Genomic DNA, 18932 nt, shown 5'->3' on the forward strand with positions numbered 1-18932 from the left:
CTGAACTCACTACCACCAGGAAAATGAGCTTTCGCATAAGAAACATAAGCTCAGAGGTACTGAGTGCCTCAAATGTAGCTTTCCACTGGCTTAGTCAGACCACATTAATATTCCAGGACACCAGAGCTCTTAATTTTGGGATAGGAAGGATCAAAGTTTAAAGCACCACATGAACGAGGCAAAGAGGCTTCAAAGAGACTAATCTACCTTTGTTTAATTCATGATAACTCAGCATTTTTCTGCCAAATGAAACATGATCTCAAAACAAGTAACTTTTGAATAGGGGCATGCAGAGGGGTCAATATGGGCCAATCAGCACACCACAAAACAGCTGAAGCATTGGCAAGACGGATTTCAAGAAAAAAGGACAATTTGAGTCCCATCCTCAAAACACCAAGTTCCCTGGGCACAGCGTTTATCGGCATGATCTCACTATCCCAAAAGGGATGTATCTGTAGTAACCACAGTTTGAGTTGAAGGCATTTAGAAATCCATTCCTTAGCTGACAGTTACCATTAGACTACCACTACAACCAAGAGGCCCAGAGGTCGTCCATCACCCAGATGCAATGTTCCCTGCACTGCTTATTTTACTGGGATGTCAGTGTCCACCTAGGTATTCTCAAGTGGCTATGAAGCAGAGGTATTATGATGAGATCCAACACTGGCAGAATGGTCCAAGCTGCCACGTGCTGGCTCTCCCATGTCCTTTCTGCAGATAAGGAAGGTCTTGGATTCTGCCCTGGGACAGGAAGCCTTTCAGTTGAGCTCTGTCTAACAAAGCTTCTACATACTCTACTCCTGGGGGAATCCTACGTGACTGCGCGCCTACAGAAAATACATGCGCTTCCCTGAAGAAAATGGCAGGGAAGCAAAGGAAAGCTGCGCGGAGGTGGGGCGGAGGGGAACAACGATAGGTGCAATTTTGGGGGAGGGATTGCCCCCCCCCGAAACAGAGGCACGGGGCTACATGCCACTGCCCTCACCCCCTCATTTCTGCAAGTGCAAAGCTGCCCAGCTGAAGGAGGCTGCGCCTCAGCTCTGCTGACTCTGCAGCTGAACACCACTTCCTGGGTCCTAGAGTGCCAGTCGTGATCCCCTTCTGTGTGCTGGGAGCTTTCCTGTTTTCTGTGCAATAGTGAGTGCCTGCGGTGGGGATGGGTAAGGGGGGGGAGAGGCAGTGGGGTAGGAAGTGGGGGGTGGAATAGGTCAGGGGAAGGAGAATGTGGGAGTGAGGGATGGGACATGTGGCAGCGGGATGAAATGGGGAAGAAAAGGGGATAGGGGAATCGTGGTGGGAAGCGGGAGCCCAGTATGCAGCATCCCCTCGGCAGTAGCCGGGGCTCCCCTGTTAAGCAAAGCCATCAGACCATCATCCTGACAAGCCCTACCCCCCTACGCCTAGACTCCCCCGATAAGCCCCCCCGCAGTCACACACACACCCCCGCTGAGACCCAACCACCTTCATCTGGATCCCCTGCAGAGTCCCATTGCCCCTGCACGCGGAACCTCCCAACGAGCCCTTGTGCATCCAGATCTCCCACTGAGCCACCCGCACCCAGGCTGCCCCACACAGCAACCTCTCCCCACACACCTGGATCCCCCCCACACTAAGCCCCTCCACATTTGGATCCTGCAGAGCTGAGCCAGCCCACCCACACCTGGTGTACCTGGAGCAGAGGGGCAGGGCCCCAGTGTGTTTCCAGAGCTGTGTCACAGTCGGGTGCAGCCTCACTGCCAAGTCCCTGTACTGGGGGAGGTGGGGGCTTTATCGTGCGCATAATTTTTATTTTTTGGCGCAGAATTTCCTCAGGAGTAATACTCTCAGCCAGAAAATCTCTTCACATTAGGCTGAAGGCTTGACTATAAAAGGCAAAGGGAGACAACACAGATCTGTCCCCCATTCCTTGGGAATCGTATTTTGGACCAGTTGGTAAAATAGGTTTGGAAGGTCCTTGCCTCAAATGTGGTTGAGATGAGAAACGCACTGTCCTGTATAACAAATGAAACTATTTACCTCTGTCTGTGCACTTGATAAATGAATTATGACTGTTGAGTGGCTGTCCCAGTTTACTCCAAGGAATATTATCTTTCTTCTTCAGGACAATCTCCACCTTTCCCACTTTTTCAGCAATGTGTACTTTAAAAAAAAAAATCTGGTGAAATTTTGAAGGAAGTTATTTTATTTAGTTTCATTATAATTAAGTTCAGCAAGGACTAGTATCTAATAACCTCTAAATATACAAAATTGTTCTGCTACATTAAAATGTCAAATTTCCTTGACATGCTTCAGTATATTATTAAAAACAATAGCTTAATATGCATGACTAATAAAGCATCTACTGTATATTCAGTAAGTACATTTTGCTCATCTTGTCAAAAAGTTAATGCTCATGATTTCAGAGTTACCAATTACTGATACATAGTACAACTTTTTCTGTAATGCATAAGTGACAAGCAGATTAATTTAAAAAATTGATTAATCCAATCTAATGAAACGTCCTGTATGCAAATATACAACAAAACATATTTCTAATCACTAAGGAACACATTTTAAAGATGCCTCTGGGGACCAGAATAATGCTGACATTCTATCTTAAATATTTCCAAGGCATCTAGATGTATTCACTTTAAAACTTTAGCATCCATTCTGATGATTCAAGAAAGCTGACAGTTCAGGAAGGCAGCTGGCCCTACATGACTCTTAAATAGAACACTTTTAAAAAATGCACAAACACTGTGGTTCACTCTCCAACTACTTTACTGAATATTGGTCTAATTTTACCGAGAGTCCTTTATTATAAATTATATATGCATGCAGAATGAAGATGGAGGCTCGCTTCCAGCACACCAAGATTTTCCCTGACATAATTATATTTTCTTTTGAACTATTGTTCCTTAGAACTATATTCTTAATGTTAGCATGACATTAGTGCCATACCGAATCCCTTGAAAATGATACATTCATTCCTGTGGCTTCAAATACAACAATACTGAAAAAATTTAAGTTTTGTTTGACTGTTCAAAATAGCGTGCTGTGTCAAAACATTATTCATAGGCAAAGGTATCATTTATCTGTTGAATATGTGCTAGCCAGATGGAGAAGGGCAGAACAAAGTAGACAGACTTAAGTTTTCATGTTTTGACATTAATGGGGTAGAGAACTGGGGGAAGAGGAGGAAACACCTTACCGGTAATGTCCTCTTGAACTGCATAACTCAGCTCTAAAATGAAGAAAATGCACATCCTCTTATTTAGATATAATTGGAAATCAAATTGCCTTTTCCTTCTATAGTTATCAGCATCTGTGACACTGACAGACCAGCCAACCTGTGTATGACCCATAACAACTTAAGAGGCATTACAATTGCATCCAGACAATTCATTTGTATGTGAATTTCAAAGAGATGTACTAGACTAGCAATCAGTAACCCATTCATTTATAGTAATAGAAATCCAGTGTAGATGCTAAGTGTATTTGTCTGTGTTTACCAATATCCTGTTGGAAGTTTAACCAAATTAGCTTCTAGATACTAAATCCCTTTCATGTCTTAATTATCTGACATTATGTATGTGAATAGTTCAATTAACTTTAAAATCAAAGATGAGATGGCAAAAAGGTAAGCATTCACTGTAAATTAATATTTGTAAGGTGACAAATATGTCACCATTTACTTAACTCCAGAGTATCATGATATAAATTAACATCTCGTATGGGAAATGTAGTCAGGACATCCGGAACAAAATCAATAAAGCCAGGAACAACTTCAGGAGCTTAAATACAGGCTGGAAATCATCGAAATACAACACCAAAACCAAACTTAAGATTTATCAGAGCTGCGTACTTTCAACACTACTTTATAGTGCAGAATGCTGGGGAATGAGAAAGTACATGTTCCCAACTATCTTCATTCCATACAATCTGCCTCAGAAAAATCCTCCATATCTTTTGGCTCAGAACAATCTGAAACCAAGATCTACTGACACAGTGCAGCCAAGAGGATCTGAGCACTATCATTTCCAGGAGGCGCTGGAGATAGATCGGTCATGTGCTTTGGCTGGAAACTGATTCCATCACCAGAGTATGAATAAGATGGATACCTGAAGGCAAGCAAAAATGAGGCCGTCTGAAAACAACATGGCGAAGAACTGTGGAAGCCAGGGTGGATACATACAATGATTTTAAAAATCAGATTTTTGAGAGAAAAACCTATCTAAAGATAATTTTAATTATCTTTAGATAGGTTTTTCTCTCAAAAATCTGATTTTTAAAATTTTAATTAAGATACATTATAGCTCAAAGATATCTCATCATGGACTAGGGATTATAAATTCTAATTCTATAGTACAAGGCAATATATTCATGTAATGTTTAAGAAAAGTTTTGTAAATGAATTCCAATAGTTCATGGATTAGGGACCCAAGTTTATGGGGATCTGTATAGATTATGTAGGTTAATCTTTCGATCTACCCAATGGGACTGACTCAGTGCTCAGTCTAGATTCTGAAGATACCATCAGAGATACTTAGTGTTGCAGTTCTCAAACTGTGGATTTGTGTCTCCAGAAATAACATGCTTGTTAACAGCAAAAATGTTTTAAAATAAATAAATAATATACAGGGGTGAGAAATAACAGACCACAACTCTACTGTCCCTCTGCAAATTTGTGTACACAAAGTCAATCCCTTATCTCTCTCTAAAAGTGGAAAGTTTCAAAAAGTTCAATGAATAATAATATAACTGCATTGACTTATTTTGTTTAGGAGAATCCATCCTCAATATACAGGATTCTGAAGATTATCCACCTTCAAGATCACCATCATTTTCTATAGTTTCAGAGTTATCTGACAATGATAGTGTTTCAGTCACATCATGTGTGACACATACCACAGTTTATCTCCTGTAGCAAAAAGAAAAAAAAAATCTCCATTATCCAGAAACAATCATAGATAAGTTTGTGATAAGAACCAGCAGATTACAAAAAGAGGTAATCGATGAAAAAATTGCCTGGTTTGTTTATGCAACAAACGCTCCTTTCGGTATGACTGAGAACCCACAGTTCATGAACATGGTTCAGTCATTAAGACCAGGATACAGACCATCCAACAGAGCAGATGTCGCAGGAAAATTACTGGATAAAGTGTAAGAAAGAGAAATTGAGCAGTGTGCAAAAGGTCTAGAGCAGGGGTAGGCACCCTATGGCACATAAGCGGCATGCAAGCTGATTTTCAGAGGCACTCACACCGCCTGGGTCCTGGCCACCAGTCTGGGGGGCTCTGCATTTTATTTTAATTTTAAATGAAGTTTCTTAAACATTTTAAAAACCTTATTTACTTTACATGCAACAATAGTTTAGTTAGATAGTATAGACTTATAGAAAGACTTTCTAAAAACATTAAAAGATATTACTAGCACATGAAACTAAATCAGAGTGAATAAATGAAGACTCGGCACACCGCTTCTGAAAGATTGCCGACCCCTGGTCTAGAGGGTGAAATTGTTAACCTGAGTCTTGATGAGTGGAACAATGTCCACAATGATCCTTTTGTATATGCTTGTGTGACAACAGAAGAAGGGAATGCCTTCCTTACAGAAACAATTGATACATCAGGAAATGCACACACAGTAGAATACTTACAAGAAGTAGCAGTAAAAGCTATAACAAACTGTGAAAAAAAATCAAATGTCTAGTATGTAGCTTGGTCACAGACAATGCTGCAAATGTATCCAAGATGAGAAGAAATTTAGGAGAGTGTGAAGAGAGTCCCAAGCTAACAACATAGAGCGGCATTGCTCATTTGATGCACCTCCTAGCCAAAGACTTCAGTGTTACAGAAATAAAGGCTAATGATGTTGAAATTGCAAAATACTTCTTTAACAACCACTTTACAGCAGCTGCTCTAAAAAAAGTGGGAGGAACCAAGCTAAAATCTCCCACCAGACGTGCGATGCAACTCAGTAGTGGACTGTTTTGAGCACTACATCAAGAACTGGCCTAATCTAATGACAGTTTGTGAACAAAATTGTGAAAAAATAGATGGCAGTGTCACAGCCAAAGTTCTCAACATTGAGCTTAAGAGAAATGTTGCACATGCTGAGTATCCTGAAGCCTATTTCTGTAGCCTTGAACAAAATGTAGGGAAATAGCTGTTTTATTGCTGACGCTGTTGAAATTTGGAAGGAACTGAGTGAGATCTTAAAAAGAGAAATATGCAATGACAGAGTTAAATTACAAGCATTAAACAAACAAAAATGGGACAAGCACTATCTCCAGCTCATTTTCTTGCAAATATTCTCAATACTCGGTACCAGGGTCAAATCTTAACTGCTGAAGAAGAGGAGTTGGCTATGACATGGACATCCAGCAATCATCCCTCCATAGTGCCACCTATAATAAACTTCAGAGCTAAGGGCGAACCATTCAAGAAATATATGTTTGCTGATGATGTTTTAAAGAAAATCACAACACTGAACTGGTGGAAGTCACTTAAGCACTTGGATTCAGAGACTGTTGAAGTGATAATCTCACTTTTAACAGCAGTAGCTTCTTCTGCTGGTGTAGAAAGAATATGTTCTTCCTTTGGACTAATTCGTTCTAAATTGAGAAATTGTTTGGGACTTGAAAAAGCAGGAAAACTTGTTTCTCTTTTCCAAATTATGAACAAACAGGAAAATGAAGGTGAAGACGACTGAGTTAGCTGCAGAAGCCAATATTTTAAGTTTCTCATGTTGACCTGGCTGACATAGCTGATTTAATTTTTGTTTTTTTTAATATTTAACTATTTTAGTTAAAAACAACTTTAACAAAAACAAACCTGATTTAAAAAAAACTTGAATGTTTAACTAAATTCAAAAATTCATATGTTTGTTTTGTTAAAATGTTATATGCTTGCTGTTGAAGGGAAAAAAAATCCAGAATACATAATGTTGTTGTTTTAGTTAAATAAAAATTTAAATGTCTTTCTGGTGATGTTCTCCTCCTAATTCAGAATGGCAAGAAAATCCTCAAAATATTAATGATTAACCTGTTGAATTGGAGATAGTTCACCTCCCAATGACTTCATAAATATCTGCTTCAATTACCTTTGGTAAATGAAATAATTGATCATTCATTTTCTCATATAGCTGTAAAACTAATCTGAAAAGTTTTCAAAATAAATCACTGTTTAAAAATGTATAGTGTGTACCTTCTAAAAATGAAACCTACATCTATCTCTGAGTTGTGAAGAATATGTATTAAGGTTATAACAACCAACAAAAATGTACTTTTATGGTAGAAATCCATGATTAAATCGAGTCTTCCTGACTAGTGATTTAAATCAATTTGATTTAAAATCAAATCCACCCCCGGTGGAAGCCGAGCTGAAAAACCTGGAGCACAGCTGGGGAACCATTGAAAGACTTGCCAGAAACAGACAGGAAAGGAGGAGCTTTGTCACTGCCCTAAACGCCAGAGGCGTAATAGGAACATGATGACGATGATGGGAAATGTAGAAGCATAAGATATAAAAATACACAAATGCACTAACTACTAGACTGGGGAAGGGGAGAGAAGGAGTAAAATTAAACTAATGATAGAATTCAATGTTAATGTTTTCCAAAGCAAAACTAAAGCACTTACCAATATGCAAGAGATATGAATAATCCCTCAGAATGCTGTCTACTCTCAGTCTACCATCTTGATGGTCAACGATCACCATTTCTGAATTCATGCCCTTATATAGAAAAGGAAATTATTTCAATTTAATTTCAAATACTTTTTGAACATAAGAACAATGCTGAAGAACTCATAGAACGTATCTGGTGACATTCACAGTAAGATTTCATGGTTCTTTTCTTTTGATAAAATGCATTTACCTTTTGTTTAGTATATATGACAACAGTGACCAAATAATCGGTTTGGAACCAATCATAACTGTAAAATATTAAGAAAAAAAAGGAATTATTCTTGTGAGCAAACAAAAAATACATTTAAATGCCAAGAATTTTCAAACAGACCTTTCTATGAAATAATATACCAAATATATACTGATATAAACTGATTATTTTAAGAAAGGATATTCAACATTAAAAAACAGGAACTCTAGTTATCCATCACTAGTTGACATACAGTAGTTAGTCATATCATTAGAAAGTATAATTAAGCAAGAATGCGCATAAACTTAGTACTAACTGTATGAATGTGCATACAATTGCACATGACTGGTTTAAAGAAACTGGTTATTGATTATAGACATTTGAATAAAGTGAGCCGTGCATTCTTTGGATGAATAGAAATCATTTAAGAGGACTCTTTTGGCCATGTGGGATAAATGTTACTACTCTCACCCCTATTTTCATTTCTATGGATCCTGTCCCCTTTCTAGGATGGCTCTCTCAGTATTAGATATACAATATGTCTAAGTATTAGATATACAGTATTTAAGTTCCAACAAGAATTTGAGTTTAATCTTACATTATCGTACTCATCTTTTAGACTAAGACAAAAAAGCAAAACCCTGAAATTTACTGCAAATGAGAATGTTTGCAAGTAGATTGGTTCTTTTTGTAGTCTGTCTGAGTTGTCCTCTCTTCCCTATTTACCTCAGTCCCCATACCAAATGATAGGATTCACAACTTATTGCCCAAACCCTGAGGTAGACTAGGAAAAGCGGAAAAATGAAGTGGTTGTGAGAATGGAATCAACCCCAACTGACAGACAGTGCACATGACATGCAAACAGTCCCCTGAAGTCACTGTTCCTTGGGCTTTTAGCAATTAGATCAATGTAATCAGAGTCCCATTGGCCACTTCATGTATACTCCATTGTATTCTGCTCCCATTCTACACTAGCCTATTGGAGCCAATCTTGAACTCCATCAGTACCGCTACACAGGGAACCTCCACAGCATCATACACTGGTGGGTACAGTTCAAAGTGTATACAGGTCTGTCCCATCTTACGCTGGGGTTACATTCCGCAGTCAGCGCGTAAAGCGAAAATCGCGTATAGTCAAAATTACATTGAGTGTAATGGCGGGCGGAATCGCCTGCACTACAGAAACAGTATTTTAATTGTTTTTTCTCTTTTGTTTTTTTTCCCTTGTTTTTGCCGACCGCGTAAAGCTGAAATCACACATGTTAAATGCGCCTAAGATGCGACAGACCTGTACTGCACTTACCCATCGTCCTTTAAAAAAAATTAATATCAGAAAATTCCATACTTTAACAAAATAAATACTGGATACTGTTGAATTTTTCGACATTTGAAGTAAGCAATAGTTATTGCATTACAGAAAAACACAAATAGGGAGGAATCCTAAATCAAGAACTAACTTTCTATTTATGTAGGAGGCAGCATAGGGCAGAGGCTAGTGCGAAGTCACTAAATATACATTTTATTCTCCCACATTTCTACAGACTCATTGTGGGACCTCGAGCAAAACATTTAAGTTAACTGAGCATGAGTTTCCCTATCTTTAAGATGTGAAAATGACACATACCCACCTACATAAAGCACTTTTAGCTTTATGGATTACCATGCACTCTGCATTTGCTAACAGTATACACTATTTAACAAAATGTGTACAAAAAGTGTACTATAAAAATATAGATCAATACCTTGGAGTTAAATCTTTGGAAGAAGTATCCAATACTTTATTTTTAGGAAGCATGCCTACAAAAAAATCCAACAGAATTTATTAACACATTTGCATTGATAGTCACCCACCAAGAGTGTTAACATCTATTCCTAGTAGGAATGAAATCCAGAAAGTTTTAAAATTAAATGCATGCAATAGCTATAGCCCCTTGATACCTGGTGTTTGCATTTCCATTGGTAATCAGGCAGTCACAAGCTTTTTAGCAATTGCTCACCCTGAGAAATGAGTTCCAAGCCCCTCAAAAACTAACTTCCAATTCACATACTTGAGTTCCATGCTACTGGTACACCATAAAAAACTTTAGTGTATGAGCTTCCCAAGTTACACTGGAATTGGCATGTGTTTGTGCAATATGCTCTGGGAAACCAGTGGTATGTAATTGTAGCTATACGTATAAGCATGTTCTTAACTGTCTCTTATATTTTACTTCATTTAATTTTCAAAGCATTAGAATGCTAGCCCCAGATAACTTACCCAAACAAGACTTAGACATGTTTGTTTACAGAGTTCCAAAAATAAAATAAGTGACTTTCAGGTATGTAACTTAATGTCATACACTAATCCAGTAAGCCAAGCAGAGACTTCCAGGCACTTTAAATCTTGCTTTACACTAAGCATCTTGCTAGAGATCTTTGTAGTATTCAGCTAGCTGCTTTTATAAACAGCTTTCATTTTAGTGTTTTTTCTACTTTTTAATCACAGTGACCTTGACCAAGTCTGAGAAACTAATAGTGAGAACAATCACTATTCAGTTTGCTTGGAGAGCAACAATACTGATCTCTGACAGAGAGAATAATATTCAGGCAACGGTCTGAAATGAGACCATAGGTTAAAGTGATTTCAATTCTCCTTCCTAAACACTGATGCTAAAAAGAAGCTGAACTGCATCATTGTGGGCACGGCAAAAAATGAACAGCCTGAAATGTTATGTGGTCCATGACAGCAAATGGAGGGCATGATTTCTGGTGGAACAGACTAGGCGGAAGGGTAAAAATAGAGTTGGGAAGGAATGGTTATTGCTGTGGATGGCTGGTTATTATCAAAACAAGAGCAAGGATTTTATGCCAACCAAGACCACTCCCCTGAGCAACCAATGTGATGTTTTCCCAAAATTAGCTTGATGCATAGCCAGTACTTTCTTACGCACTTTCATGATAAGAACAAAGATTACCTTGAACAGAGCGTGCTCTGATCTATCATGCTTCACTTCCAGATAGAACTGCCCATTTTTTAATTTCAAAATCAGTTTCAGATGCATTAAACAACAAACCAAGTGAACCAGAGATGGTTATGCATACCAGACAGGGATAAGTAACTAGGGAATGTATTCATTTTCCCATTTAAACCAAATATCCTCTAACAGGTTCTCTAGTTCAACCAGATATTTTGGGCTTGATGCAGAAGTTGCTGGGTGAAATTAAGTTGTGTATGTCATGCAGGAGATCAAACTACTAGATCATAACGGTCTCTTCTGGCCATACAAACCTATGACTATCCGAGGAGGGAACACCATGTGCAAAATAAATGCAAACCATTATGCATTGCTCCTGAACTGTGTATATATCACAGGTGATACAGCAGCTGCCACAGCACACTGGGGCTAAAAAAGAATATTCCTCCAAAAGAACCACCACCACCCACCAAATCTGAAGCTTGCTCCCCAACTGAGGCCCTCATGGAAACACTGATACCATATTATTAAAAACTCTGTTTCTAACAACCTATAAATTGTGGGGGTGGGGGAAAAAATCAGACTAGTTATTAAAGTTAGAAGCATTTCCTATTTAGTTTAGAAATTATATCGTTGTGAGGATTGTACATACTCCAGCAAACAAGATAACAATTCTGGCGTGATTTGTGGGTTCTGTAACTCCATGCATATGTAACAAAAATGAATTTGTCTGGATTACAAATGAAGCTACAGCAAGAACAGAACTTTGAAGCTCTAAAAAATAAAAATCTTTACCATGTTAATCTTGACCTTTCTAATTATGTTTATGGAACACAGTTTTTATCCAGAAGAGTTAAATATCTTACAGATGAGATTTATTTGTAAAAATGGAATTTTCCTTGACATTATCCATCCACTTCTATCAAACCCCACTGCACCACAGTTGCTAACAATGACTACTACTTTACTCCACAAGTACGTAATGTAATTGTCTTCAATGGGCGTATTCATGGTGTAAGCTATTTTTCCACATATATCAGGGTACTGCAATATATGTAGTGTATTAGTGAAGTTGAACCCCTTAATGCCTTAGTGAAGTCATTTGAGATGTCTGGTATGACTTTAACAAGCAACAATTCACAGTTGGCAGAAGGCAGTGCACAGGCAGAAGAGAATTTGGATCACTATAGCTGTACCCAAACCTGATACTCCAATGAACAAAATGGGACAGGAAGGCTGATGAACTGTTAAGCGGGACATTTTTCACATGATCACTAAAACTGGGGTTACTCCCTTTTTCCACTTCCAATTTAAAAGTCCCACAGTACTTTCTAACAAGAGTTGTTGATAAACCTTATGTTCCAGCCAACATTCTGTGTCAATAAAACAGGCTCTGAAGGGTGTGAATAAACTAATTACTGCAGAATGCATACTGCCTGTTCCATTTGCCTACAGAGTCATTGCCCTACCAAACTCATCGCTCTGAACTATTTTGGAAATAAGAGATGACAAATGGAAACAGGAGGACAGAGCATCATTAAAGCAGCAAAGCAAGCAAGAGCAGATGAATTCATTTTTGATATCATCTCAATTTAAGAAAGACTGTATTTTTATAGCTGTACTCAGAATTTTAGAACCCAAAAGTAGACTTCTCTAGGGTGAAACATCTTTCAGTGCTAAATTCACAAATCCTACCTAAGATTTTGTGAACTGTAATTCTCAGAGTTGTCCAACAGTCTCTACCGCAACACCACCATAGATTGAAATGTATAATGCAGAGTTCACCAGCTAGCTGTGGTTTTCAAACTTTCTGTACTGGTGAGCCCTTTCACACAGCAAGCTCTGAGTGTGACCCTGCTTATAAATTAAAAATGGGGGTGTTAATTGAATGAGGGTTAGGGGCTGTCAGCCCCACAGAGCTGATAGCTCACAACTCCCATGTAACTATCTTGTGACCCCCTGAAGGGTCATGACCGCCAAATTGAAAACCCCCGAACTAGATGTTTGCTTCTCTTATTAACTTCTCTGGATATTCCTTAGTTTAAGTTTCAAATTCTTACCATCTGAAAACTTACCATTTAAGAGTTTCTTCTCTTCAGGTAAAGCGCAGCAAGTCTCTGCAAAGACGCAAGAAAGCCAACAATGACCAAAATACTAGACAGCTACTACAGTTAAGACACAGTACTCAAATATGTTTGACTGAAAAAAGCTTTGGTCATGGAAAAGTAAATTAGAGTCAAGAATCAAGTTACGACACAATCTTCAAACAGATTAACCAGAATAACATTTCTCAAAGATCAAGAAATAAAACAGCCAAAATGAAATGATGTTCAGTCCTTTAGCTATTTTATATATTGCATGCAAAACACTATGTTTAGAAGAAAATTAAGGTTTTGCAGTCAATCCCTCAAAAGTTAGAAAATGTCAGAATTATGGTTGCCAGTGTACTAATGAGGCAGAGATCCCGTGGAAAAAAAATGTGTGACCATGTATTTAAAAACGTTATTATAATGCATATACACAAGGCGGCTGAATTATGGTTACACAGGCAATTACAGGGAAAGTCCTGGGATGGAGCATATTTAGCACAGATGAAATCTGCAGAGAATTTCGCTGCCAAACAAACAAGGATCTTCTAAGCATGTGTGGAATCAAATTTTTTTGAGGTTTTAACTTGAGCAAATATGCAGTTTTCCCATGGAAAAAGCAAAAGGCACATCCCTGTCATAAGAGTGACTCCCCTGCCCAATTTCAAGTCCTTGATCCAAAGCATGGCGGCACTAGAGCTTCTCAACAACATAGTTGTAAGAATTTTTATCATGTACAAGACAATGTATTTTTTCTCTAATTCTCGAAACTACACAATTTTTGCTGAAACTTTCAAAAATGTAAGCGTGACGCAAACACCTAGCGTTGAAAGTTTTAGCCTAAACTGTTAAAGTTTGACAAAGTTATCTATAACTGAAAACACTATCTTATAATGGGAAGTGTCGGGCAAGTTAAGTATAGGCTGATAGTGCTGCTTATAATAAAGATACGTATTGGATTAAACATTCAAATTTACAGTCCTTATTCTAAATCTTTTTAAGGGTGAAATAAATGATTTCAACATCACAACCTACAAGACAAGCATTTCACTGTTGAGCACAAGTAGAAAAATGTTCTTCTCACTAAAAACATTACTTGAGCTAACCTTAGACAACTGTTTTCCCTATTCATTTACATTTTCACTACATGACATCTACAGAGACACATTAAAAAGGTAATGGCTTTACAAGTGAAGGATACAAAACAAAATGGTCTGGGTAGGTTCTGGTCAAATACTTGCTACATCATGACACAGACAGTCCATCTTTCATAAAAACAGTATATGTAGTCATCTTGGGAAAGTGTGATGTTTAGATTTGGAAAACAAATTTGGTCTGAGAATTCCAGTACTGATTCATAGAAACATAGAATATCAGGGTTGGAAGGGACCTCAGGAGGTCATCTAGTCCAACCCCCTGCTCAAAGCAGGGCCAATCCCCAGACATGTCTCCTTCAACCCTAGGTTTAGCAGGCCAATGCTCAAACCACTGAGCTATCCCTCCCACCAAGGATAAGCGTGCTGTTACGGAATGTTAGGCTAATAGTTAAGGAATGTTAGGCTCTGTAAAATTATATAGTAAGATAGTCTCTGTCTTGAAGAGTTCACAATCTAAAGAAAAATAACTGAAAAGGGAGTGGGGAAGGAGATACAACATAAAAAGAGGTAAGGCTGATGACTAGCATATGTATTTGCTAGTCCCATTTTTAATATATTCAATATTTAATGTATTAAAACTATCCCCAAAGAGCCTCTCTATGTAGCATCATTAGTTGTTTTTTCAGAAAAATGTAATACAAACTACTGATCATGACTGTAGCTAACCATCTCAGGTAATAAATTATCTGTTTAAGCCAATTGTGTTAGCTTCTTTGAGAAAATATGTCAGACAGACTGCTCAATTTTAAAACAAGTATACTCCTGTTTGTAACTCATGTTTCTGTTTTTAAGTCTGTCAATTTGTCTTCTAGGATCATTCTCCATTATTGCTCTAAAACACTTCAAATGAAGTCAAGATTTTCTGAAGTCTTTTATACTTGATATATTTGTTGTATTATATTTTTCAAATTAGTTCAGCCATTGTCTGAGCATTCACCCTCCACCCACTGTGACCCATTTCTCACCATCAGAGGAAAATGATCAAAACAGCACACAATGTCATCTGAAGATCTTAGACTAAAGCAAACTTTCTTGGAGGCCACACTATATTTTCTTCTATAACCACTTCATATACCACACGAATTGCTATGTAGAATCAGGGTACATGCTACAAATAGGTACTACTTCCTTCCCTTTTTTTTTTTTTTATTTAAGACGGAGAGAGAAGTAGTGAAGGGATTTACCAATTCTACAATATACAGTTTAATTTAATAAATTAGTGCTAATGTAGCCATTTCAAGATCTGGATAAATACTGCAAACATGTTCTGCTATTAGTTCACATTTTAAAACAAGTTAACTCTCCACCCTGTGTTCTTGCTTTCCAGCAATATTTTAGCAAACATGTTTAATGACAGGTTTATCTGTGGAAACAGCAAATTTTAAAGTTTACACTATTCGTGGACAGCAAATTTAATTTTGCTCTCCAAGAGCATTTCTAGTAGAAAGCTGATTCTAAGAGATGTGCTGTCAGGGAACAAAATCAGACCATGTGACCAGGCAGATCAGATTTCAAATAAGTCATGAATTGCTCACAAACAAGCTACACAGCAAGAATTAGTCATGACGATTCAGCAAGTAATTTCAGTGAATAACTGCAATCCATTAGCCTCTATTTGTTCATAAGTGTTTAATTTTTATCCCATCTGTGAATACTCCAACACCCCTTCAGAACTGCGTAATACACACAATAAGAACATAAGAAAGGCCGTACCGGGTCAGACCAAAGGTCCATCTAGCCCAGTATCTGTTTACCGACAGTGGCCAATGCCAGGTGCCCCAGAGGAAGTGAACCTAACAGGCAATGATCAAGTGATCTCTCTCCTTACATCCATCTCCATCCTCTGATGAACAGAGGCTAGGGACACCATTCTTATCCATCCTGGCTAATAGCCATTTATGGACTTAGCCACCATGAATTTATCCAGTCCCCTTTTAAACATTGTTATAGTCCTAGCCTTCACAACCTCCTCAGGTAAGGAGTTCCACAAGTTGACTGTGCACTGCGTGAAGAAGAACTTCCTTTTATTTGTTTTAAACCTGCTGCCTATTAATTTCATTTGGTGACCCCTAGTTCTTGTATTATGGGAATAAGTAAATAACTTTTCCTTATCCACTTTCTCAACATCACTCATGATTTTATATACCTCTATCATGTCCCCGCTTAGGGCTTGGCTACACTTACAAGTTGCAGCGCTGGTGGAGGCTTTCCAGCGCTGCAATTACACCCCGTCCACACTTGCAGGGCACAACCAGCGCTGCAACTCCCTGGTTGCAGCGCTGGCTGAAAACCCATCCCGGTTGGGGTATAAGGAGTGCAGCGCTGGTGATCCAGCGCTGTTCAGCAGGTGTGGACACTCACCAGCGCTTTAATTGTCCTCCAGGGAATAAGGAGTTATCCCAGAATTCCTGTTCAGCCACTCTGCTCATCAGTTTGCACTCTACTGCTCTTGCCTCAGGTGACCCGCCCTTTAAATGCTCCGGGAATTTTAAAAATCTCCTTCCTGTTTGCTGCAGCCAGGTGTGGAGTGCAATCAGTTAATCTTTACAGGTGACCATGCCTCCACGCGGCAAACGAGCCCCAGCATGGAGCACTGGCGAATTGCAGGATCTCATTAGTGTTTGGGGGGAGGAAGCTGTGCAGTCCCAGCTGCGCTCCAGCCATAGGAATTACGATATCTTTGAGCAGGTATCAAGGTCCATGCTGGATAGGGGCCATGATCGGGACGCACTACAATGCAGGGTGAAAGTTAAAGAGCTGCGGAGTGCCTATTACAAAGCCTGCGAGGGGAATCGCCGATCCGGAGCTGCCCCCACGACCTGCCGTTTTTACAGGGAGATGGACGCGATACTTGGGGGTGACCCCACTGCCAATCCCAGGACAACGATGGACACTTCTGAGCAGGCTGGGGGACAGGAGGAGGAGGAGGCAGAGGCAGAGGCGGCGGGAGGGGGGGGAGGAAAACGCGAGTGAAGCTACTGGGATGGGGGAAGACACCCCAGATTTCCAGGAGGCATGCAGCCAGGAGCTCTTCTCAAGCCAGGAGGAAAGTACCCAATCGCAGCAGCCAGCAGTTGCAGAATGACAAGCAGAGGCGGGTTACCGGTAAGCGGCTTTTATTTTCTGGGTGGAAATGTTTCTGGAGAGGAAGGGGGGTTATGGCTGCATGCATGCCAGCCTAGATGTGGAATAGCCCATTGATGTGGTCTATCACGTCGCGGTAATCGGCCTCGGTAATCTCCTCAAAAGTTTCAGCCAGAGCGTGGGCAATGTGCCTTCGCAGGTTTATAGGGAGAGCCACTGTGTTCCTTGTCCCAGTCACGCTGACGCGTCCGCGCCACTGTGCCGCGAGGGGTGGGGGGACCATTTCTGAACACAGGCAAGCCGCATAGGGGCCAGGGCGGAATCCACATTGCTGTAAAGAGCCTCCGCTGTTCCCTAGTGACTGCAGCAGGAGACATCTTCCAGGATTAACTCCTGTGAAAAATGTTGGGAGACTCTTTAGTGAAGAGATAGGGAGATAGTGAAGATCACCCCTGCAGCTGCATCTTCACTCAACCCCTCTATCACTCCAGATTACCCGAAGCAACCAGCTCCCCTCTATCACTCAAGCCCCACTTCTCCCTCTATAAGCACCCCTCACTCACCATTTCGTGGCTTCTGTTGTGTTATGTGTGTGGTAAAAGAATGCTAAAGTGAGAACTCCCTCAGTGTAACTATTAATGTCTGGAGATAGTGAATACAATGCTGCCCCTGTTAAATGTTGTCATTTCTGGGTTTCTACAGTGACCTTGACTACTGGACTGAGCAGATGTTCCACAGCACAGAGGCTGCACAATTTGAGGAAAAAATCCCCAAAAGAGCAAAGAGGACATGCTGAAAACTGTTCTTCATCACTCTGCTAGAGAGAGTAAAGAATTGAAGGAGTGGAGAGAAAATGAAAGCAAGAACCGCCAGAGGGAAAGCAGGAACCGGCAGAGAAATGCAGTGGCCAAAAGGAAAAGCACAGAGCAGCTTCTAAGCATCCTGTCGCGCCAAGCGGACTCTATCGAGTCACTCGTTGCCATGCAAGCAGAGCACTACCGTGCTACTCCCCCACCGCCCCCGTCCCAAAGCTTTTTGCCTTGTGCCCCAATGTCAGCTCAAACCACCTTTCCCCAGCATTCAGGTTCTTACCACCACCAGCTGCCTCCAACACCTGTACGTTCACCAACCAGCCCTGATACCTACCACCCTTACCCTCTGCACTCAACCCCCATCACCATGCAGTATATGCACCCTGAAGTGCAGGATTCATTAAACAGCACTCCAGACAGGACATATGCAAACTTGTGACTGTACAGTTCACCAACCCACACCCCTGCCCTCTTGTGTTCATGAAATGTTGTGTGTCTGTCTGTCAAGGAAGTTTTTTTCTTTTCAATAAAACAATTCTTGGCTTTGAAAACAGTCTTTATTATAGCAGATAGTGAAAGATACTTTAGCCCAGTAAAGAAAGAGGCACTGCAAATCATTTTAGGGATAATAGAATAACAGTGTAAACAGTGCAATTCACTCCCATGCAAGGCAGCAAACATTACTGTTGGCTTTCAGCCTCAAATTCTTCCCTCAAGGCATCCCTAATCCTTTTAGCTCTGTGCTGGGCCTCTCTATTAGCCCTGCTCTCTGGCTGTGCATATTCAGCCTCCAGGACTTGAACCTCGGTGGTCCATGCCTGACTGAATGTTTCACCCTTCCCTTCACAAATATTATGGAGGGTACAGCATGCAGATATAACCGCGGGGATGCTGCTTTCCCCCAAGTCTAGCTTCCCATACAAGGAACGCCAGCGGGCTTTTAAACGCCCAAAAGCACACTCCACAGTCATTCGGCACCGG

At 40.0% G+C, this 18932-nt stretch overlaps 1 protein-coding gene across 5 annotated transcripts in view; it reads right to left on the bottom strand.

The window, feature by feature from the left end:
* Positions 1–18932, bottom strand: part of LOC120402048 (melanocortin-2 receptor accessory protein 2-like) — a 173643-nt gene that overhangs the window by 133728 nt on the left and 20983 nt on the right. For 4 of the 5 annotated variants that reach the window (XR_005596927.1, XM_039532402.1, XM_039532386.1 and 1 more), the window contains 6 exons: positions 12887–12928; positions 9600–9654; positions 7858–7915; positions 7622–7715; positions 3191–3223; positions 2017–2139 (listed from right to left, as the gene is read on the bottom strand). Coding sequence is in view for 4 of the 5 variants with exons in the window: in XM_039532402.1 (XP_039388336.1) it covers positions 2017–2139; positions 3191–3223; positions 7622–7715; positions 7858–7915; positions 9600–9654; positions 12887–12928 (405 nt within the window). In the remaining variant the exon portion in view is untranslated. The remainder of the gene's footprint in view (positions 1–2016; positions 2140–3190; positions 3224–7621; positions 7716–7857; positions 7916–9599; positions 9655–12886; positions 12929–18932) is intronic. The other variant, XM_039532388.1, reaches the window with a different exon arrangement.

The sequence above is a fragment of the Mauremys reevesii genome, linkage group 3 (assembly GCF_016161935.1).
Source record: "Mauremys reevesii isolate NIE-2019 linkage group 3, ASM1616193v1, whole genome shotgun sequence".
Lineage (NCBI taxonomy): Eukaryota > Metazoa > Chordata > Testudines > Geoemydidae > Mauremys > Mauremys reevesii.